We start from the raw sequence: 19,391 nt of genomic DNA, 5'->3' as shown, positions 1-19,391 counted from the left end.
CTACTAAAAATACAAAAAATTAGCCGGGTGTGGTGGCGGGCGCCTGTAGTCCCAGCTACTCAGAGAGGCTGAGGCAGGAGAATGGCGTGAACCCGGGAGGCGGAGCTTGCAGTGAGCCTAGATCGCGCCACTGCACTCCAGCCTGGGTGACAGAGCAAGACTCCGTCTCAAAAAAAAAAAAAAGTTATATACATAGAATCATACAATATGTATAACCTTTTGGGATTGGCTTTTTTCATTAGCATAACTTCACCTAAACTGTTGCATGCTATCAGTAGATCATTCCTTTTTATTACTGAGTAGTTTAACCATTCACCTGTTGAAGGACATCTGAGCTGATTCCAGTTCTTAGATATTATGGGTAAAGCTGCTATGCATACTTGAGTATAGGTTTTTATGTGAACATTAAGGTTTCATTTCTCTATGATTAATGCCCAGGATTGCAGTTGCTGCTGGGCTGTATACTAATTGTACGTTCAGCTTTATGACAAACTGCCAAACTGTTTTCCAGAGTGGCCGTACTATATTATATTCCCACCAGCAATAAGTGACCTAGTTTTTCTAAATCCTCACCAGCATGTGGTGTTGTCAAAGTGATCTTTTCTTCTGTATATATATATATATGTATATATGTATACATATATATACGTATATATGTATACATATATACGTATATATGTATACATATATACGTATATATGTATACATATATACATATATACATATATACGTATATATATATACAAATACATATATACATATATATACGTATATATATATATATATATATTTAGAGACAGGGTCTCACTCTCTTGCCTAGGCTGTAGTGCAGTGACATAATCATAGCTCACTACAGCCTCAAACTCCTGGACTCAAGCAATCCTCCAGCCTCCTCAGCCTCCTGAGTAGCTGGGACTACAGGCACACACCACGATGCCCAGCTAATTTTTTAAAGTTTTTTGTAGAGACCTTATAGGTGCTGCTATGTTGGCTATGCTAGTCGTCTGGCCTCGGGCAATCCTCCCACCACGGCATCTCAAAGTACTGGTATTACAGGCATGAACCATTGTGCCCAGCCAAAGTGATCTTTTAAAAACATAAATTAAACTACTTGTTTTGACCACACAAGCTGATCTTGGTGCACAAGACCCTCGTCTCTAACCTCTCATCTCTCGCAGCCTCATCCCCTATTTCTGCCCTTCATCTTACTTCAGCCACTGGCCTCCTCCCTAGTTCTCAAACATGGAAAGCATTTCTGCCTTCTGTTAACTCTGCCTGGACCTCTCTTCTCCCACTATACACATGGCTTGCCCCCTTTCCACTCAAATGTCACCTTCTAACCACAGCTCTCCTTCGTGCCCTAAATAAAACTGCACATTGCCTCTCCCCTCATTCGGTTGTTTTTCTCCATAGTGGGTGCTCAGGTGAAAGGGTCCTTCTAGTTCATCTAAGCGAGTCCCACTCCCAGTGGCTGGGAGCTCTCCGCAGGCTCACCTCAGCTCACTCATTACAGCTACACAAATGCTCAACGGCCCTACCGCAGATAAGCAAGGCCACCTCAGCTACACCTGGACACACATGAGCAACACAGGTCTTCCTCCCAAATGCCTGCATTGTTATTAGCAACAACAAAGGTAAGGTCTAAGCACCTACGGTGGAGCTTCCCAAACTCCAATGTGCATGGAAGTCACTCACTGCACCTGTTAAAACGCAGACTCTGATTTGTTAGGTCAAGCAGAGAGAGTCTGCTTATGAGATCCCAAATGATACCAAACTGCTGTCCCTGAGACCTCACTGTGACAGCAAGGACCTATGGACATATCATGTCTCTAACATACATTCTAGCACCCAAATTGATCCAATTTAATACAATACTAAACAGGGCTTTATAAGGTATTTTATTTTTCCTCCTTGTTGTCTGAATAAGACTAAATGTTTTGAGTGTGGATCCATTCAAAGGTAGTTTACCAAGTGGTTGACTTATTTGCAGGAAATGGAGGTGATGGGGATGGGGACCTCTCAAGGTAGAGAGAATATGTCACCAGCACATTCTACAGCCAGAATAATGTGAGACCTTTGCCTTCACATCTCCAAAAGTCCTCTTTTAAAAAGAAATTATACAATATTACATAACAATTAATAAGAATTACAGGTACTGCTATGGAACAGTATCTATGACACATTGTTAAGTAAAAAAATACATATGTAATGTGATCTCAGCCAAGCAAACAAAAAATGACACATTTAAATGCTTGTATATGCATATTAAAATCTGGGAAGAAGACACAAGAAATACTTTTGCTCTTAGGAAGTTAGGCAAGAAGGGCTTTTTCATCTGTGCTGCTTAAAGATATTTTTATAATGTATATGTGTAACTTTTATAATTTTCAAAACTAGTTTAAAAAAAAAAACAAAAAAGCCAAAAAAGAAATGCTTTCCGGCAGGGCACGGTGGCTCATGCCTGTAATCCCAGCACTTTGGGAGGCCGAGGCAGGTGGATCACCTGAGGTCGGGAGTTCAAGACCAGCCTGACCAACATGGAGAAACCCCAAGTCTGCTAAAAATACAAAATTAGCCTGACGTGGTGGCGCACGCCTGTAATCCCAGCTACTAGGGAGACTGTGCAGGAGAATGTCTTGAACCTGGGAGGCAGAGGTTGTGGTGAGCCGAGATCGCACCACTGCACTCCAGCCTGGGCAACAAGAGTGAAACTCCGTCTCAAAAAAAAAAAAAGAAATGGTTTCTAAACGTGGTCCTATCGTATTTTAACCTAGGAGTGGGAAAACTATAACCTGCATATTTTTGGCCAGTTTACAAGCTAAGAAATGTTTTTACATTTTTAAATGGTTGGCCAAAAAAATCAAACACTATTTCATGACAGGTGAAAATTATATGAAATTCAAATTTCCTTGTCATTAATAAAATTCTATTGGAATACAGACACTCATGCATATTGCTTATGGCTACTTTCATGCTACAATGACAGAGCTGAGTAGCTGTGACAGAGACATTGTGCCCACACAGCCTGAAATACTTACAATCTGACCATTTACACAAGAAAGTTTGCCCATGTTCATAGATAGAAGACAATATTGTTAAGATGCTAATACTCCCCAAGTTGATCTGCAGATTCAACACAATCCCTCTCAGAATCCTACTTGGCTTCTTTGTCAAAACTGACAAGCTGATCCTACAATTCGTACAGAAATGCAAGGGACCCAGCATGGCCAAATCAATCTTGAAAAAGAACAAAGTTGGAGAACTCACATTTCATGAATTTAAATTGTGACACAAACTTCAGTAATCAAGACTGCATGGTACTGGCACAGGATCGACATAAAGACCAATAGGTAGAACTGAGAGTCTAGAAATAAATCTATACAATTAAGGACGATTAATTCTCAACAAGAGTACTAAGACAATTTCATGGGGAAAGAATAGTCTCTTCAACAAATATTGCTGGGACAACTGAATAACCACATGCAAAAGAATAAAGCTGGATTTCTACCTGAACCATATATAAAAATTAACTCAAAATGGATCAGACTTAAATTTAACACTCTAAAATTCTTAGAAGAAAACATAGGAGTAAACCTTTTTGACTTTGGATTAGACAACGATTTCTTAGATATGACACCTGAAGCACAGCAACCAAAGACAAAATAGATAAACTCGACTTCATCAAAATTAAAGACTATTACACTCCAAAAGACACTGTCAAGAAAGTAAAAAGACAATCCAAAGGAAGGGAGAAAGTTTTTACAGATCATCTATCTGATAAGAATCCGGTATCCAGAATATATAAAGAACTGTTACAATTCAACAATAAAAATACAAAGGGAAAAGAATGAGAACAAGGGTTTGCAAGCTAAGTGTAAGAAAGAGCCTGGGTTCTGACCGGGCGCGGTGGCTCACACCTGTAATCCCAGCACTTTGGCAGGCTGAGGCGAGTGGATCACCTGAGGTCAGGAGTTCGAGACCAGCCTGGCCAACATGGCGAAACCCCGTCTCTACTAAAAACACAAAAATTAGCTGGGCATGGTGGTGTGCACCTGTAATCCCAGATACTTGGGAGGCTGAGGCAGAAGAATCACTTGAACCCAGGAGGCGGAGGTTTTAGTGAGCTGAGATCACATCATTGCACTCCAGCCCAGGTGACAAGAGCAAAACTCCATTTCAAAAAAAAAAAAAAAAAAAAAAAGACCCTGGGTTCCTTAACTTATTGTTGAATTTCCCCAAACACATTTATTTTTGTCTTCTGATAAGCTCTTGCTTGTTACCAGTTTAAGCTATTGCAGCAGGATTTTCTGTTACTTGCAGCTGAATACAAAGCTGGTAACGCCAGCTACTGCTAAATTGTTATACTTAGCAGAGTTCAACAAGCGCAGTTCGTTCTGCATTCAAAATCCAGTCAGTCATTCCTCACACTGCCCACAGACGAGAGCCGGTAACCCTGACAGAACCCACCATGCTTATCTGAGCACTGCAGTGGCTTCCTAACTGGTTTCTGCTTTTGCTCGTGTTCCCTTTCACTCTATTGTCAGCCAGAGTTCACTTAAGAAAAAAAAAATTACCCAGACATGGCAGTGCATGTCTATAATCCCAGCTAATCGGGAGGCTGAGGCATGAGAATCGCTGAACCCGAGAGGCAGAGGTTGCAGTGAGCCAAGATCACACCAGTGCACTCCAGCCTGCCTGACAGAGCAAGACTGTCTCAAAAAACAAAACAAAATAAAATAAAATTAAAATGTCAACACTTAAGTGCTACAGCTCTTTTGGAATTTGTCTAGCAGGCTTTCTGGGTTTTGCTGGAAAGCCCATAAAATTTTTTTTTTTAAATAAAAATAAGTTAACACTTGATTAACTCTGACGTTTCCCTATCCCCTTCCCTGCTTTGAAGTTCCTCCACTTATTAACATGCTGTATATTTTACTTAAATATCTTGCTTACTGTCTATGTCCTTCATTAGAATGAAAACTTCATGAGGGCAGAGCTTTGTCTGCTCACTGCTGAGCCCTGCACCTAGAACAATGCCAGGCACATAGTACATGTTTAGTAAATATTTACTGATAAATGAATAAAGTCAGGGAAACACCAGATAGGAATCTGAAGGAGAATAAGAACGTGCCAAAAGCAAGTACCAACTGCCTCCTAATTACTGTGAGGACCCTCCCAAGCATGCTAGATTTGCTGAGCCTGCAGCCAGCCCTGTAAGGAACTCCTGTATCCTGTATGCTGAGCAGAGCACATACACTCATACTTAAACTGAGGCCCATGCATGGCGTGACCCCACAGTTCCACACAAAAGAGCAAGAGCCATAAAAACAGAACAGATACTTTCTAAATTGCTTTAGTCAATCTTACTTTGAGAAGAGGATTTTTTGGCTGAAGCACGTGAACAGAACGGCCAAAATCCAAACTTTGTGAGCAGTGTTTGTTACTCAAAATTAGTGAATACCTCCTTTCTCAACAGCAAAATACATAGAAATATGACAAATATGCATTTTATTTAAAATAACTATAAATAAACCTAATGCAGTTGATTTGAGAGCATGCTAAGAATCTTTAAAAGTTATTATTCTAGCCAGGCATGGTGGCTCACACCTGTAATCCCAGCACTTTGGGAGGCCAAGGTGGACAGATCACGAGGTCAGGCCAACGTGGTGAAACCCTATCTCTACTAAGAATACAAAAATTAGCTGGACATGGTGGTGGGCGCCTGTAATCCCAACTACTCAGAAGGCTGAGGCAGGAGAATCGTTTGAACCTGGGAGGCGGAGACTGCAGTGAGCCGAGATTGCACCACTGCACTCCAGCCTGGGCGACGATGCGAGACTACGTCTCAAAAAAAAAAAAAAAAAAAAAAATTATTCTAAACTACTTTTGTTTTTACAGCATTTTAAATCTATCTTACAATATGCACAGATTGTATCTGGCAGGATACATGAGGAACTGTAATAGTGCTTGTTCTTGGGGACAAAGTTAGATACTCAGAGGAAAGGGGTGGAAGGAAGATATTTTAATTATTGCCCTTTTGTAATTACGGAATTTGTGTCATGTCAATGTATTACTTATGCAAAAATAATAGATTAAAAAAAATTTTTTTTGAGATGGAGTCTCGCTCTGTCACCCAGGCTGGAGTGCAGTGGCGTGATCTCAGCTCACTGCAGCCTCTGTCTCCCGGGTTCAAGCGATTTTCCCGCCTCAGCCTCCCAGGTAGCTGGGATTACAGGCATGCGCCACCATGACCAGCTAATTTTTGTATTTTTAGTAGAGACAGGGTTTCACCATGTTAGCCAGGCTGGTCTCAAACTCCTGACCTCAGGTGATTCGTCCGCCTAGGCCTCCCAAAGTGCTTGGATTAAAGGTGTGAGCCACCTTGCCAGGCCTGATTAAATTTTTTAAATAAGGTAATCATATATTACCTTAAAATAAAGTAATGAAACAAAATCTATCTCCTTTGTCAAGGCAGCAAAGGAAATTTCTTGATACCCATATTTTGAAGATGAGCAAATGCAGGTTCTGTCAAATCAGCATAAGAAAGAGAAGGCATATTTTTACAATGATTAAGTGTCTGAAGCAGCCCAGCAGAAAGGTCCTTCTTCCCATCAAGAGCCCTGTTTAGTGTTTACACAGGATACATGCAATGTGTGAACTTCTATGACACCTACCTCCTAGAAAGGCACTACAGTAAATTTCTGGAAGGACGAAAAATTACTCACTGAGGAGATAAGCCAAATTGTATAAAAATTTCTCCAAATATCCAAAAGGTTTTTCCATCCTTTAGAAGAATTTATTCCTAAATTTTATTCCAACAAATAAGCTAACACTGCTCTCCAAATCATTTTCTAACTAAACTTTGAAGACGAGACAAGGATCATAACAGAAACAAAGAACAAGAAATATTACTAAAAAGTAATCAGTCTTAATAGAGATATTCTTATCAAATGCCATCTGGTACACATCCAGATCGGAAACAGAATACTAAGAGGAAGAGAAAGGCCTCAACTGCAGCAGAGTACTTCCCAACTCCTGCCGAACACTCGACACACAGACTTCCAGGGAAAGTCCTGGGGTTCCGCTAGATGTTTTAATGGTCTCTCTTTTTCTGTTTCAAAAATTCTCCCCAAGAACAAGCAACAGAGACCGCTAGCTTCCAAAAAGTAACAAGCTGTCAGCAATGAAGCAAACAGAGACCCTTTCACTGGCACATCTGCGATGCCCACGGAGTCTGCAGACCCCCCATATTCTGGCCAGCCTGACTTCAATACTGGTAAAATGTACACCTCATTCATCCCTCAGCAATTAACCTCCCCGTCAGCAACCTGTTGGTTTTATTCCCAACACAAATAGGCAATAAACTTCAATCAACTCTTCCTAATATTTAAGATAATTTTATTAATCACCAAGTAAGTTCACCACTTACTTGGCAACCACAACTCATTCAAATGCCTGCAGACCAACTTGTGCTTAGATGAGCAGGTCTCTTAGGTGGTACTTAAAATCGTGTTACTACCACCGTGACCATGAACTAAATGAAATGTCCTGAGAATGTAGGAAGAGCCTCAAATCTCAGGCTGTTTTAAGTGCCACTTGGAAAAGAAATCTCCCATTGGACGCGACCTCACTCCCCGCCCCCCTCCACCCAACCACTCCCGCCGAGGCGTCCTAAAAGCATTATGTCATCCACTGCCCCCACATCTCTCCAGCTCCAAACCCCGCCTCCTCTCGAGGTGTCCCGCGCCCCCAGCCCTCTTCCCTCTCAGACTAGAAGAGGGAAGTGGCCCTGAGCAAATCTCAGCTCTTCCAAGTTCTCTTCACAACACAGTTAAAAGCTCCCCCGCCCCAGTTTCCCGCAAATAAAAAGAAACAAGTTCTCGCCCCAACTCTTCGCATTCTGGGAAGGGCGAGAGGGCTGAGGCCGTGACTCCCCTCGGTGAATTCAGGACAGGCCCCAACGAGGCTCTGCCTCCCCTCGCGGGAGGACAAGGGAAGACCCAAGTGCGGGACCGGGGCTGAAGTGGGGGAAGGTCTCGCCGCAGGAGGGGGCGGGTGTCCCTCATGGGCTCTGGGTTGCTGGGTCACTCTGTTTTTGCGGGGCCGAGGGTTCGTGTCGCCGGCCCGCAGGCTGCAGGGTTGCCGCCATCCCTGCCGTAGCCTGGGACCCGCCGGGACAGGGTGCTGCACCGGGCCCAAACTCACGGTCGGTGCAGCGGCTCCTCAGCCACAGCCGGGCCGGGTGGCGGCGGGGGCGGCGGCGGGGGCGGCTGCGGCTGAGGCAGCAGCGGCTGTGCCTGCGGCGGCGGCGACTGAGGAAGCTGAGGCGGCGGCGGCGGCGGCGGCGGTGGCGGCTGTTGCTGCTGCTGCTGCTGCTGCTGCTGCTGCTGGAAGGACTTGAGGGACTCGAAGGCCTTCATCAGCTTTTCCAGGGTCGCCATGGCGGTCTCCCGCCCGGCACGGCAGTCCCCGGAGGCCTCGGGCCGACTCGCGGCGCCGCTCAGCACCGGGGCAATGAATGGGGCTCTGGGCCGCGGGTAAAAGCGGAACCTGAGCGGCCGTCCATCTTGGACCCGTCCCGGCAGCCCCCACGGCGGCTTGCGTCCCAGACGCTGCGCCGGGGGAGGCGGGGCCACGCCGGCCAGCATGATTGACAGCCCTAGCCTGCGGACTCTGCCAATGGCTGGCCAGGGAGCCAGCCTACCCCCGCCCCCGCAGGTTCTGCCTCACAGAGCCACCAAGGCCGCTGACAGCTCAGCGCCCCACCCGGGTGAAGGCGCGGGGCTCAACGGAGAGAGGACGGGGCGTGGCGAGAGTGTAATGGGGTGGGGCGAAGCTGTGAAGTGTCGGGGCGAAGCGGGACGAGGAAGGGACGGTGCGGGACTACATGGCAAGGAAGGGGGCGTGGCGAAGCGGGGGGCGTGGCGAAGCGGGGGCGGGGCGAGGCGGGGGGCGGGGCGACGCGGGGGCGCGCGGAGCGGAGCGGTGCTCGGGGCGGAGACATTAGGCAGGGCGGCTGAGGGGCGGAGCGGGATGGGGAGGGGACTGGCTGGTGAGGGGCGGGGAGGCTGGGGGCGGGGCAGGAAGGTGAGAGGTGGGGCGCGGAGGGGTGGGGCGAGGGGGCGGGGTCCTGGACGGGGCGCCGGGCGCGGGCGCCGGACCATGTGGAAAGGATCCCCCGCCGACGCCTGGAGCGGGGGGAGAGCCGGCCGTGGACCCTGAGCCGAGGTGGCCTCGGGGTTTGCCCTCCCTCCACACTGGCCCGTGGCCAGAACCAGGCTCACCTGGACAGCCCTGCGGGGAGCTTGCTTGGGGGCTCCTGCACGGGGAGAGGGTGGGCGAGCCCCTGCCCAGAGCGCAGAGAATGCGCGTGGTCGGCGCGACCTGAGGACCCTGAGTGTGACCCCCCACCCCCAGCGAGCTGGAGAGGCCCCTGCAGGGCGGTGTCCACAGACCTGGCGCCCCCCATCAGTCCCAGCGCAGCGCCCCGGAAGGGAGGAGAGGGTCTGGGGCAGGCCCAGGTGGTCAGCGCCTGCTGCCCACAGAGGCACTGTGATTAGTGCAGCGAGAAGCACCTATGGCCACAAGATGCCGTCCACAGGAATGAGTTCCGACCTGGGGGCGTTTCTGTATGGGAGCGCACCTCTGCTCTGACCTTGCGGCAGGACCCCCAAGGGGCGTCATTCAGCAGCAGCTCAGCAGAGGTCTGTGGGGCACCCCCTCACGCCTGGGACACAGGCCGGGGCGGGTAGGGTCCTGGTCTCCAGAGCCTCCCGCCTTTTGGGTGGTAGAGGGGCAAACGGAGAGGGCAGCTGTCCAGCCTGCCCAGCAGGGAGTAGGGTTGGCCTCAGAGACAACGGCCCAGCCCGGGGGTGGTACAGGCAGAAAGGAGCCCACTAAAGCCTACTTAAGCCAGGCAACACCTGCAACCCAGAGTCCTCTGCTCTGTGGCCACAAACAGCACCTCCACCTTGTCTCTGAGCGTGTCCTAAAGGGAAACCCAGCATTGTCCCCAGGGGGGTAGCAGTAGCCTCCCTTTTCTTGAGAAGGACAGCAGAGAAACAGCCGTTAGTTCCCAGTTCTTGGGAGGCTGATGTGGGAGGATCACCTGAACCCAGGAATTTGAGGCTGCAAGTGAGCTATGATTGCACCACTGCACTCCAGCTTGGGTGATAGAGCGACACTGTCTCTAAAAAAATTAAGTTCCAGCCAGGTGCGGTGGCTCACGCCTGTAATCCCAGCACTTTGGGAGGCTGAGGCAGGCAGATCACCAGAGGTCAGGAGTTCGAGACCAGCCTGGCCAACATGGCGAAACCCTGTCTCTACTAAAAATACAAAAATTAGCCGGGTGTAGTGGTGCATGCCTGTAGTCCCAGCTACTCCGGAGGCTGAGGCAGGAGAATTGCTTGAACCCGGGAGGTGGAGGTTGCAGTCAGCCAAGATCATGCCATTGCACTCCAGCCTGGGCGATAAGAGTGAGACTCTGTCTCAAAAATAAATAAATAAAGTTCCCAGTTCTCTGCTGTTAATAAGGGCCTTTGTCCACTGTGCCAGGCCTCAAGGTTGTTAGTTACCTCAGTGGGCAGACTCATAAGATGGCCCCAGCACCCCTCGCCTCCTGGTATTGATGCCCTTATATGACCCCTCCCCGTGAGCGAGGGCTGTACCTGGTGCCCTGCTTCTAACCAATGTAATAGGGCAAAGGTGACAGAATGTCACTCCATGACTAGGTCACAAAGGGGTATGAATTCAGTCTCCCTGGCACTCTCTGTTGCCTTCTTGGCATGGACGCTCTGATGAAGTCAGCTGCCATGTTGGAGAGGCCCACATGGCGAGGACATAAAGGTGGCCTCTGGCCAACAGGCAGTGAGAACTGAGGCTCTCAGTCCAGCAGGCCATGAGGAACTGGATCCTGCCAACACCACATGAGAATGGAAGGGGACCCTTCCCCGGTTGAGCTCTCAGGTGGGAGGCAGCTGGTATTTGACTGAACCCTGGCTTGAAGTGGAGCTGGTTAAGCTGGGTCCAAATTCCTGACCCACAGAACTGTGTGACTATACATATGGCTCTACACATAACTACATGTAACTATATGACTAGACATGTGTGCTGCTAAGCCACAGTGCTGGGGTGATTTGTCCCAGCAGCAGATGAGTGTATTTGTTTGCTTGGGCTGCCATAACAAAGTACCACAGACCGGGCAGCTTAAACAACAGAAATGTATCTTCTCATGGTCCTAGAGGCTAGAAGTCCGAGATGAAGGTGTTGGCAAGGTTGGTTTCTCCTGAGCCCTGTCCTTGACTTGCAGACAGCCACCTTTCCCGGTGTCCTGACGTGGCCGTCCCTCTGTGCATGTCCGTGTCCTAATCTCTTCTTGTAAGACATCAGTTGGATTATGGCCCACCCTAATGATCTCATTTTAGCCTCCTTACCTCCTTAAAGAACCTGTCTCCGAATACAGCCCCATTCTGAGGTTCTGGGGGTTAGGACTTCAACCTGAATGAGGGACACAGTTCATCCCATAACAATAAGTAATAGAGTTGCACCCTAACACCGCTCTGAGCTTCTTTAAAGACCTTTTTATCTAAGCAGTTTGCCTCTTAGCTAGTGTACAACAGTCCCTGTCCTTCCTTCAGCTAGCTATGGCCATATAACTAAGTAAGTGCTAGCCAAGGAGATGCAAGCAGAAGTAATGAGTAGTACTTCTAGAAAGGAAGTACATAAAATGAAGGGATACACACACCTTTTTCCCGCTCCCTGGAATGGGATGTGTTGGCTGGGACTTGAGCAGCCATTTTGGATCATGAGCATAAAAGCCACATCCTGGGGTGATGGGAGCTGGAAGGAGGGGGCCCAGATGACTGGCCTAGAATTCCAGCCTGGCCTAGAATTCTTTCATCTGTAAGAGAGAAATACACTTCTGTCTGAGCTGCTGTGACTCCAGGTCATTCTCTTATATGCTCCTAAACCAAATTGTTCCAACCCATCCAGGGAGGCGATGGATCATCGGGACTTTACATGGCCACAACAAATCACAACTGCTTCCGCCATGGCTGAAAAAACATCATCTGCCTATAATTGACTATCATCCTGGCAGGAAATCTAATGTGAAAGACTTACAGAAAGGGACTGTCAAGACACAGGTTTTTAAAGTTCACAGAAAAGTTTGGCATCATCTAAAAAGAGTAAAGATCAATACTGGGCAGCCTGGCATGGTGTCTCCGAAGCCTAAAAATGGGCACAGTCCCTGAACAGCAAGAACATTTCTCGTAATTTATCCTATGCAAACAGTCAGGCGTGTGTGATCAGTGATTTATTATAGCAACACTTAGGACAAAAGACAGAAAAAAGGGATAGATGCTGGGCTGAAGGAGCTGAGTTAAATGAATCCCAACATAGCCATGGGCAGTCATTAGAATCCTGTTCCAGGCCGGGCGCGGTGGCTCAAGCCTGTAATCCCAGCACTTTGGGAGGCCGAGGCGGGCGGATCACGAGGTCAGGAGATCGAGACCATCCTGGCTAACACGGTGAAACCCCGTCTCTACTAAAAATACAAAAAATTAGCCGGGCGTGGTGGCGGGCGCCTGTAGTCCCAGCTACTCAGGAGGCTGAGGCAGGAGAATGGCGTGAACCCGGGAGGCAGAGCTTGCAGTGAGCCAAGATTGCGCCACTGCACTCCAGCCTGGGGGACAGAGCAAGACTCCGTCTCAAAAAAAAAAAAAAAAAAAGAATCCTGTTCCAGATGAGCACTTGTGACACACGGAAAGGCTTACAACATGTTAGCCGATTACACACCATGTAGAGCCTGATAACCTTCGCCATTCTAAAGAAAAAACAGCATACACATACACAGAAAAGAGATGAAGGCTGGGCGCAGTGGCTCACACCTGTAATCCCAGCACTTTGGGAGGCCACGGTGGGCTGATCACCTGAGGTCAGGAGTTCAAGTCCGCCTGATCAACAAGGTGAAACCCTGTCACAACTAAAAATACAAAAATTAGCCGGGCGTGGTGGCAGGTGCCTGTAATCCCAGCTACTCAGGAGGCTGAGGCAGGAGACTCGCTTGAACCCAGGAGGCGGAGGTTGCAGTGAGCTGAGATCGAGCCACTGCACTCCAGCCTGGGCGACAGAGCAAGACTCTATCTCAAAAAAAAAAAAAGAGAGAGAAATAAGGTTCCTAGTCACCAAGTCATAGCAGTGACTCTCTCTGGGCAGGGGAATTGAGGGCGGTTTATATCTTAATCTTTGTGCTTTTCCATATTTTTCATTTTCAGCAATGAACATGAACTATTCAGGGGAAGATTGTTAAATGAAAGAATCTCACTGGGCGGGGAGCCAAGCATGACACCTGGCGACCTGCCTGTGCCTGTCCTGCCGAGAAGAGAGAGGAGGCATTGAAAGCAGCCAGAGGGGGTGCACACCAGCCTGGGCAGGGGGCAGTAATTGGGGGCAGCCCGACCCAAGACCAGGTGGGATGCACGCGGGGTGGGGCTGGAAAGGAAGGAAACCCTGACGCAGACCCCGGGGGGAAATGAGGAGCAGCCGAGCAACTGGAGAGCAGAGGAGGCTCTTTGGTGGCCCCCAGCCCCACCCCTGAGAGGGCTGAGAGAGGAGCGGGTGTGAGGGCAAAACAGGCAGGAACCTTCCAGAGAAGGAAGCCAGGAGCTGGTAAAGAGCACGGGCCCAGCTGCAGACAGAAACCTTTCCGGTCTCATATGATGGCTGAGGCGCAGGACGGCGGAGGGGGCGCGTCCTCCTTCATCTGTCCTGTTTCCTTTGGTTCCAGGTGCACCGCTGGTAAGGAGCTTCTTATGTGGGGTCTTTGACAACCCTGGTTTTTAAACTAGAGCATTTCCTTCATTAATATTAACTGTAAGCATTGATATACGTTACGTAAGGTCAGTCTTTCTGTATATCCTACCACCTCCGTTACCTGGTTTTTGGTTGATTTAAGTCTGATTTTATTTTTGAACCTCTGTTAGTTTGAAAGTGATCACTGTTGGCCAGGCGCGATGGCTCACACCTGTAATCCCAGCACTTTGAGAGGCAGAGGTAGGCAGGTCGCCTGAGGTCAGGAGTTCAAGACCAGCCTGGCCAACATGGTGAAACCCCGTGTCTACTAAACATTAAAAAAAAAAAAATTAGCTGGGTGTGGTGGCAGGTGCCTGTGATCCCACCTACTCTGGAGGCCTAGGTGGGAGGATGGCCTGAACCCAGGAGGAGGAGGTTGCAGTGAGCCAAGATCACACCACAACACTCCAGCCTGGGTGACAGAGTGAGAATCTGTCTCAAAAAAAAAAAAAAAAAAAAAATCATACACTGTTGTCTCCTCTTTTCGTGGTCACCCTAGAAATTACAACATTCATCCTCCAGGTAACAAAATCTAACATAAATCTATTCTCTCCTTGATCATGCAGGGAGCTTACAACATTTAAAGGCTATTTTTGGTTTCTCCCAATTTGGAGGGTATTATTGCCATGTGTTTTAATTCCATATAAACACATACACAGGCCAGATGCAGTGGCTCATGCCTGTAATCCTAGCACTTTGGGAGGCCCAGGCAGGTGGATCGCCTGAGGTCAGGTGTTCAAGACCAGCCTGGCCAACATGGAGAAATCCCCTCTCTACTAAAAATACAAAAATTAGCCAGGCATTGTGGCAGGCACCTGTAATCTCAGCTACTCAGGAGGCTGAGGCAGGAGAATCATTTGAGCCTGAGGGGCAGAGGTTGCAGTGAGCCGAGATCGTGCCACTTCACTCTAGCCTGGGCAACAGAGTGAGAGTCCATCTCGAAAAAAAAAAAAAAAGCCACACACACATACATGTCGCAAAGGATATAGACACAACAGTTGTAGAACAGTCAGCTTTTGTTTAAATTGGCCCCTGTATTTTCCATTTTTATCACTCTCCATTTCTTTCCTGAATCCCTGATCTTCCTCTGGGGTCATTTTCTTCTGCCTGGAAACTATCATTTAGAATTCCTTGGACAGTGGGTCTTCTATTGCGGAAATCTTTCAATTTCAATCAGGAAGTGTTTTTATTTTGCCTTCCTTCACGGATTTTGGTGGGTATCGAATCAAAGGCGGCAGTTGCTTTCTTTCAGGAGATTGAAGCTTCATCACCCTTTTTTTTTTTTTGAGACGGAGTCTCGCTCTGTCACCCAGGCTGGAGTGCAGTGGCACAATATCAGCTCACTGCAAACTCCGCCTCCCGGGTTCACGCCATTCTCCCGCCTCACCCTCCTGAGTAGCTGGGACTACAGGCGCCCACCACCACGCCCGGCTAGTTTTTTTGTATTTTTAGTAGAGACGGGGTTTCGCCGTGTTAACCAGGATGATCTCGATCTCCTGACCTTGTGATCCACTGGCCTCAGCCTCCCAAAGTGCTGGGATTACAGGCATGAGCCACCGTGCCCGGCCTGTCTTCCACTTTTCATTCTTGCTGTTGAGACATCAACTGTCAATTTCATGGCTGCTGCTTTGAAACTAATGTGCCTTTTTTTTCATCTGGCTGCTTTTAAGATTTTCTCTGTCTTTGGTTTTCTGTAGTTTTGCAGTGATATGTCTGGGGGTGTAAGGAGAGACAAGTCTGCTTGTTGGCCAGATGGCCCTCGAGGTCCCCTTTGGTAACCTAGCAACAGGCTGGCTCAGTAGGAAAGCTCAAAGCCTTAAGATACCAGTTCCAGAAGTTCTGGAACACAGAGCCGCCTTGGTGAAAGATTTCTAAGGTCAGGATGTTCTTTTCACCAGCAAAGACACTCCCCACAGCCTGAAATCTCCCGTTGCTATGCGATTGGCTAGGTGCTCCCGGTTCCCTTCCAATTTCCCTACAAATACCCAGAATGACAAGAAGCCAGATCCCTCTCCTAGTGAACTCCCTAAGGTGTGACCAGCTGTCCCTGGCCCTGGGATGATGAGAACTTGGGAGAGAAGTGCCTCCTTCTGACAACCCTCTGCCTCTGAGTGTCCCCATTAAATGCATCTTATGCCTGTCCTGTGTATTGTTGATGGTGTTTGTCATTATCTGGACTTGCTTTCACAGTATGGATTTCTTTTTTTCTCCTTGGAATTCACTGGGCTTTGAATTTGTGAACTGATGGCTTTCATCAGTTTCGAAGCCTCTCAGTCACTGTCCTTGAAATACGGCTTCTGTTCTTCTCTCTCTCCCTGGTATTCCAAATAAATGTATGTTAGATCCTCTCACCATATCGTTTCTTCTGCATTTTCCATTCCTTTGCCTCTCAATGCTTTATTCTGGATAGTGTCATCTGACTTACTTCCTAGTTCTCTCTGGCTGTTTCTATTCTGCTGTGAAACCCTTGCTTTACCATTAAGTTCTGTAATTCTGCAGTTTTCAGGACCGTAATGTATACTGACTCTAAAGTATGCTGTTGTCACATTTTATAGTTTCTGATTTCCTGCCAACACTTTCAAGTTTTGCAAATTTCCTCTTTGAACATGGGAAGCATAGTTGTTTAAGTGTCTGTATCTCATATCTGCATTATCTAGACACTAGATAGATTCTAGGCCTCTGAGGGTGTGTTTCTCATGCCTGAAGTTTCTGCTAATCCCCATCCATCGGGCCTCATATCACGTTCCTGGTAATTTATGTTTGTGTACTGGACATTGTATTTGAAATTTATTACAGAGTAATTTGAAGCTTAAGGTATTATCTTCTTCCAGAGAGGATTTTTGTTTGCAATGCCGGGCTCCTGGGGACACTAGAAGTCCTAAGCCATCTTAATCCGAGCTCCAGTTTTGAGGAACTGGATGTGGTTGATATGAAGGGATTGGTATGGTCCCAGAGGACCATCCATATTTCAGAGCTGGTTTACTTCCAAGTCAACCTTCTTCTTGGGTGGGGTGGACCCCAAAGTGGACCCCAAAATGGAAGGTGAATTGCCTGGGACCCCAAACTTGGCATGCGCTAGATTTCATTTTTAGTCCCCTATGCTCAAGAGGCTTAGCTCAGACGGGGCACGGTGGCTCATGCCTATAATCCCAGCACTTTGGGAGGCCGAGGTGGACAGATCATGACGTCAAGAGATCGAGACCATCCTGGCCAACATGGTGAAACCCCATCTCTACTAAAAATACAAAAACTAGCCGGGTGTAGTGGCGGGAGCCTGTAATCCCAGCTACTCAGGAGGCTGAGGCAGGAGAATCGCTTGAACCAGGGAGGCGGAGGTTGCAGTGAGCCAAGATCGCACCACTGCACTCCAGCCTGGCAACAGAGTGAGACGCCACCTCAAAAAAAAAGGAGGCTTAGCTCAGCCTTCCAGGTATCTTGTCCGGATCAGCAAATACCCGCAAAGCAGAAGCAACCTTTTGCCCCTCTCTCTGTGTTCCCACCCTCTTCTGGCTTTCAGCCTCGAAAGCTGCTTACTCTGTTAATGTTTATGTTTGTCTGGATTTATTCATTATGTTCATTAGGATGATAGAAATGGATTCTATAGTCCCTCATCAATGTACATGGAAGTTCTTCCTAAAAATAAAGATGGTCCCAAACTTAGGCTGGTTCAACTAAAATTTTTTGACTTGATGATGGTGCAAAAGCCATACACATTCAATGGAAACCATACTTCAAATTTTCAACTTTGATCTTTTCCCAGGCTACTGATGTGCTGTACAATACTGTCTTGTAAGGCTGGGGAGCTCCCAGGCAGCCATGCAGTCACAAGGGCAAACAACAGATGCTCTGCAGTAGACTGTGCTGCTGTGTGATTTTGCCAGTTGTAGGCTGACGTCAGTGTCTGAGCATAGCTAAGGTAGGCTAGGCTCAGCTATGATGTTTGGTAGGTTAGGTATATTAAATGCATTTTTTACTTATATTTTCAACTTACTATGGATTTATCTAGAGGTAACCCCATAGTAAGTCAATAAGCATCAGTATTAAAGATAATGTGGAAAGTAGTTGGGCTGGCGTGGTGGCTCACGCCTGTAATCCCAGCACTTTGGGAGGCCGAGGCGGGCAGATCACCTGAGGTTGGGAGTTCAAGACCAGCCTGACCAACATGGTGAAACCCCATCTCTACTAAAATACAAAAAAATTAGCCGGGCATGGTGGCACGCGCCTGTAGTCCCAGCTACTCGGGAGGCTGAGGCAGGAGAATCGCTTGAACCCGGGAGGCTGGGGGTGCAGTGAGCCGAGATCGCGCCACTGCACTCCAGCCTGGGCGACAGAGCAAGACTCTGTCTCAAAAAAAAAAAAAGAAAGAAAGTAGTTAACCTCTTATTCCTAATTTTAACATTATTCCCTCCAGCGTGTGCCCTTATCGGGTAAAATGATGCCTTCTGGGCTGATAAATATATTTTATCATGCTAAAGAAGGAGTAACTAATTTATTTTATTGACCACATAAAAAGTGGGTGTTGAATTTGGTCAAATGCCTTTACAGCATCTATGAAAATGATCTATTTTTTCTTTGGGTATATTCACATGATCTATTATATTGTGTTACTGAATTTCCTTGTATTGAACCATCCATGCATTATTGAAATAAACCCCACTATGTTATGATGTGACATTTTTGATGTGTTGTTGGGTTCTGTCTGGTAATATTTTATTAAGGGTTGTGTATTAATATTCATAAAAGAGATTAGTATGAAGTTTTGTATAAGGTCTTTATAAGATTTTGGTATCAATTTATACTTGCTTTATAAAAAGAGTTGGGAAGTTTTGTTTTTCTAGAGTCTGGAATATTTCAAGCCCATTCAAAGTTTTATTTGCTCTTTAAGGTGTGCTAACATTCCCATGTCAGATTGTTTGAGCCTAGTGTTTTTTTGAAGGGTAGCACTTTGACAACTTTACTTCTTCTCTTGAAAATAGCCTATTTAGCTTCTATTTTACTTGTGGTTAGTTTTGATAAATTATGTATTCCTAGAAATGCATTTCATCCAAGTTTTATGTTTATGTTCATAAATTTCTGCAAAGTGTTCAGATTTTTCTCCCCTTGAAATTAATTTTTGTGTATTTTAATTCTCTTAATTAGGTTTGATTTTTATTTATTTGGTTAGTTAGTTGATTCTTTTAAGAACAATGTCTTTTGGCCAGGCACAGTGGCTCACACCTGTAATCCCAGCACTTTGGGAGGCTGAGGCAGGCGGATCACAAGGTCAGGAGTTTGAGGCCAGCCTGGTTAATATGGTGAAACCCCATCTCTGCTAAAAATACAAAAATTAGCCAGACGTGGTGGTGCACACCTGTCATCCTGGCTACTCAGGAGGCTGAGGCAGGAGAATCGCTTGAACCTGAGAGGCGGAGCTTGTAGTGAGCTGAGAGTGTACCACTGCACTCCAGCCTGGGCAACAGAGTGAGGCTCCATCTTGAAAAAAAAAAAAAATCTTTATTATTTGTGTTACAGCTTTCCTGTGTTATAGCCAGCACTTTCTCCTT

The 19,391-nt window shown here is 47.1% G+C and overlaps 1 protein-coding gene and 1 non-coding gene across 2 annotated transcripts in view; one reads left to right on the top strand and one right to left on the bottom strand.

Annotated features, from left to right (window-relative positions):
- Positions 1–8,603, bottom strand: part of HTT (huntingtin) — a 166,804-nt gene extending 158,201 nt beyond the window's left edge. Inside the window, exon 1 of the mRNA XM_055245541.2 lies at positions 8,203–8,603. Coding sequence (XP_055101516.1) covers positions 8,203–8,438 — 236 coding nt within the window. The 5' untranslated portion in view covers positions 8,439–8,603. The remainder of the gene's footprint in view (positions 1–8,202) is intronic.
- Positions 4,760–4,821, top strand: LOC129465140 (U7 small nuclear RNA). Its single transcript, XR_008651905.1, has one exon. It is a non-coding gene; the product is annotated as a U7 small nuclear RNA (small nuclear RNA).
- Positions 8,604–19,391: the final 10,788 nt, after the last annotated feature.

The sequence above is a fragment of the Symphalangus syndactylus genome, chromosome 16, assembly GCF_028878055.3.
Source record: "Symphalangus syndactylus isolate Jambi chromosome 16, NHGRI_mSymSyn1-v2.1_pri, whole genome shotgun sequence".
NCBI lineage: Eukaryota > Metazoa > Chordata > Mammalia > Primates > Hylobatidae > Symphalangus > Symphalangus syndactylus.
This window is presented reverse-complemented; position numbering and strand designations above follow the sequence as displayed.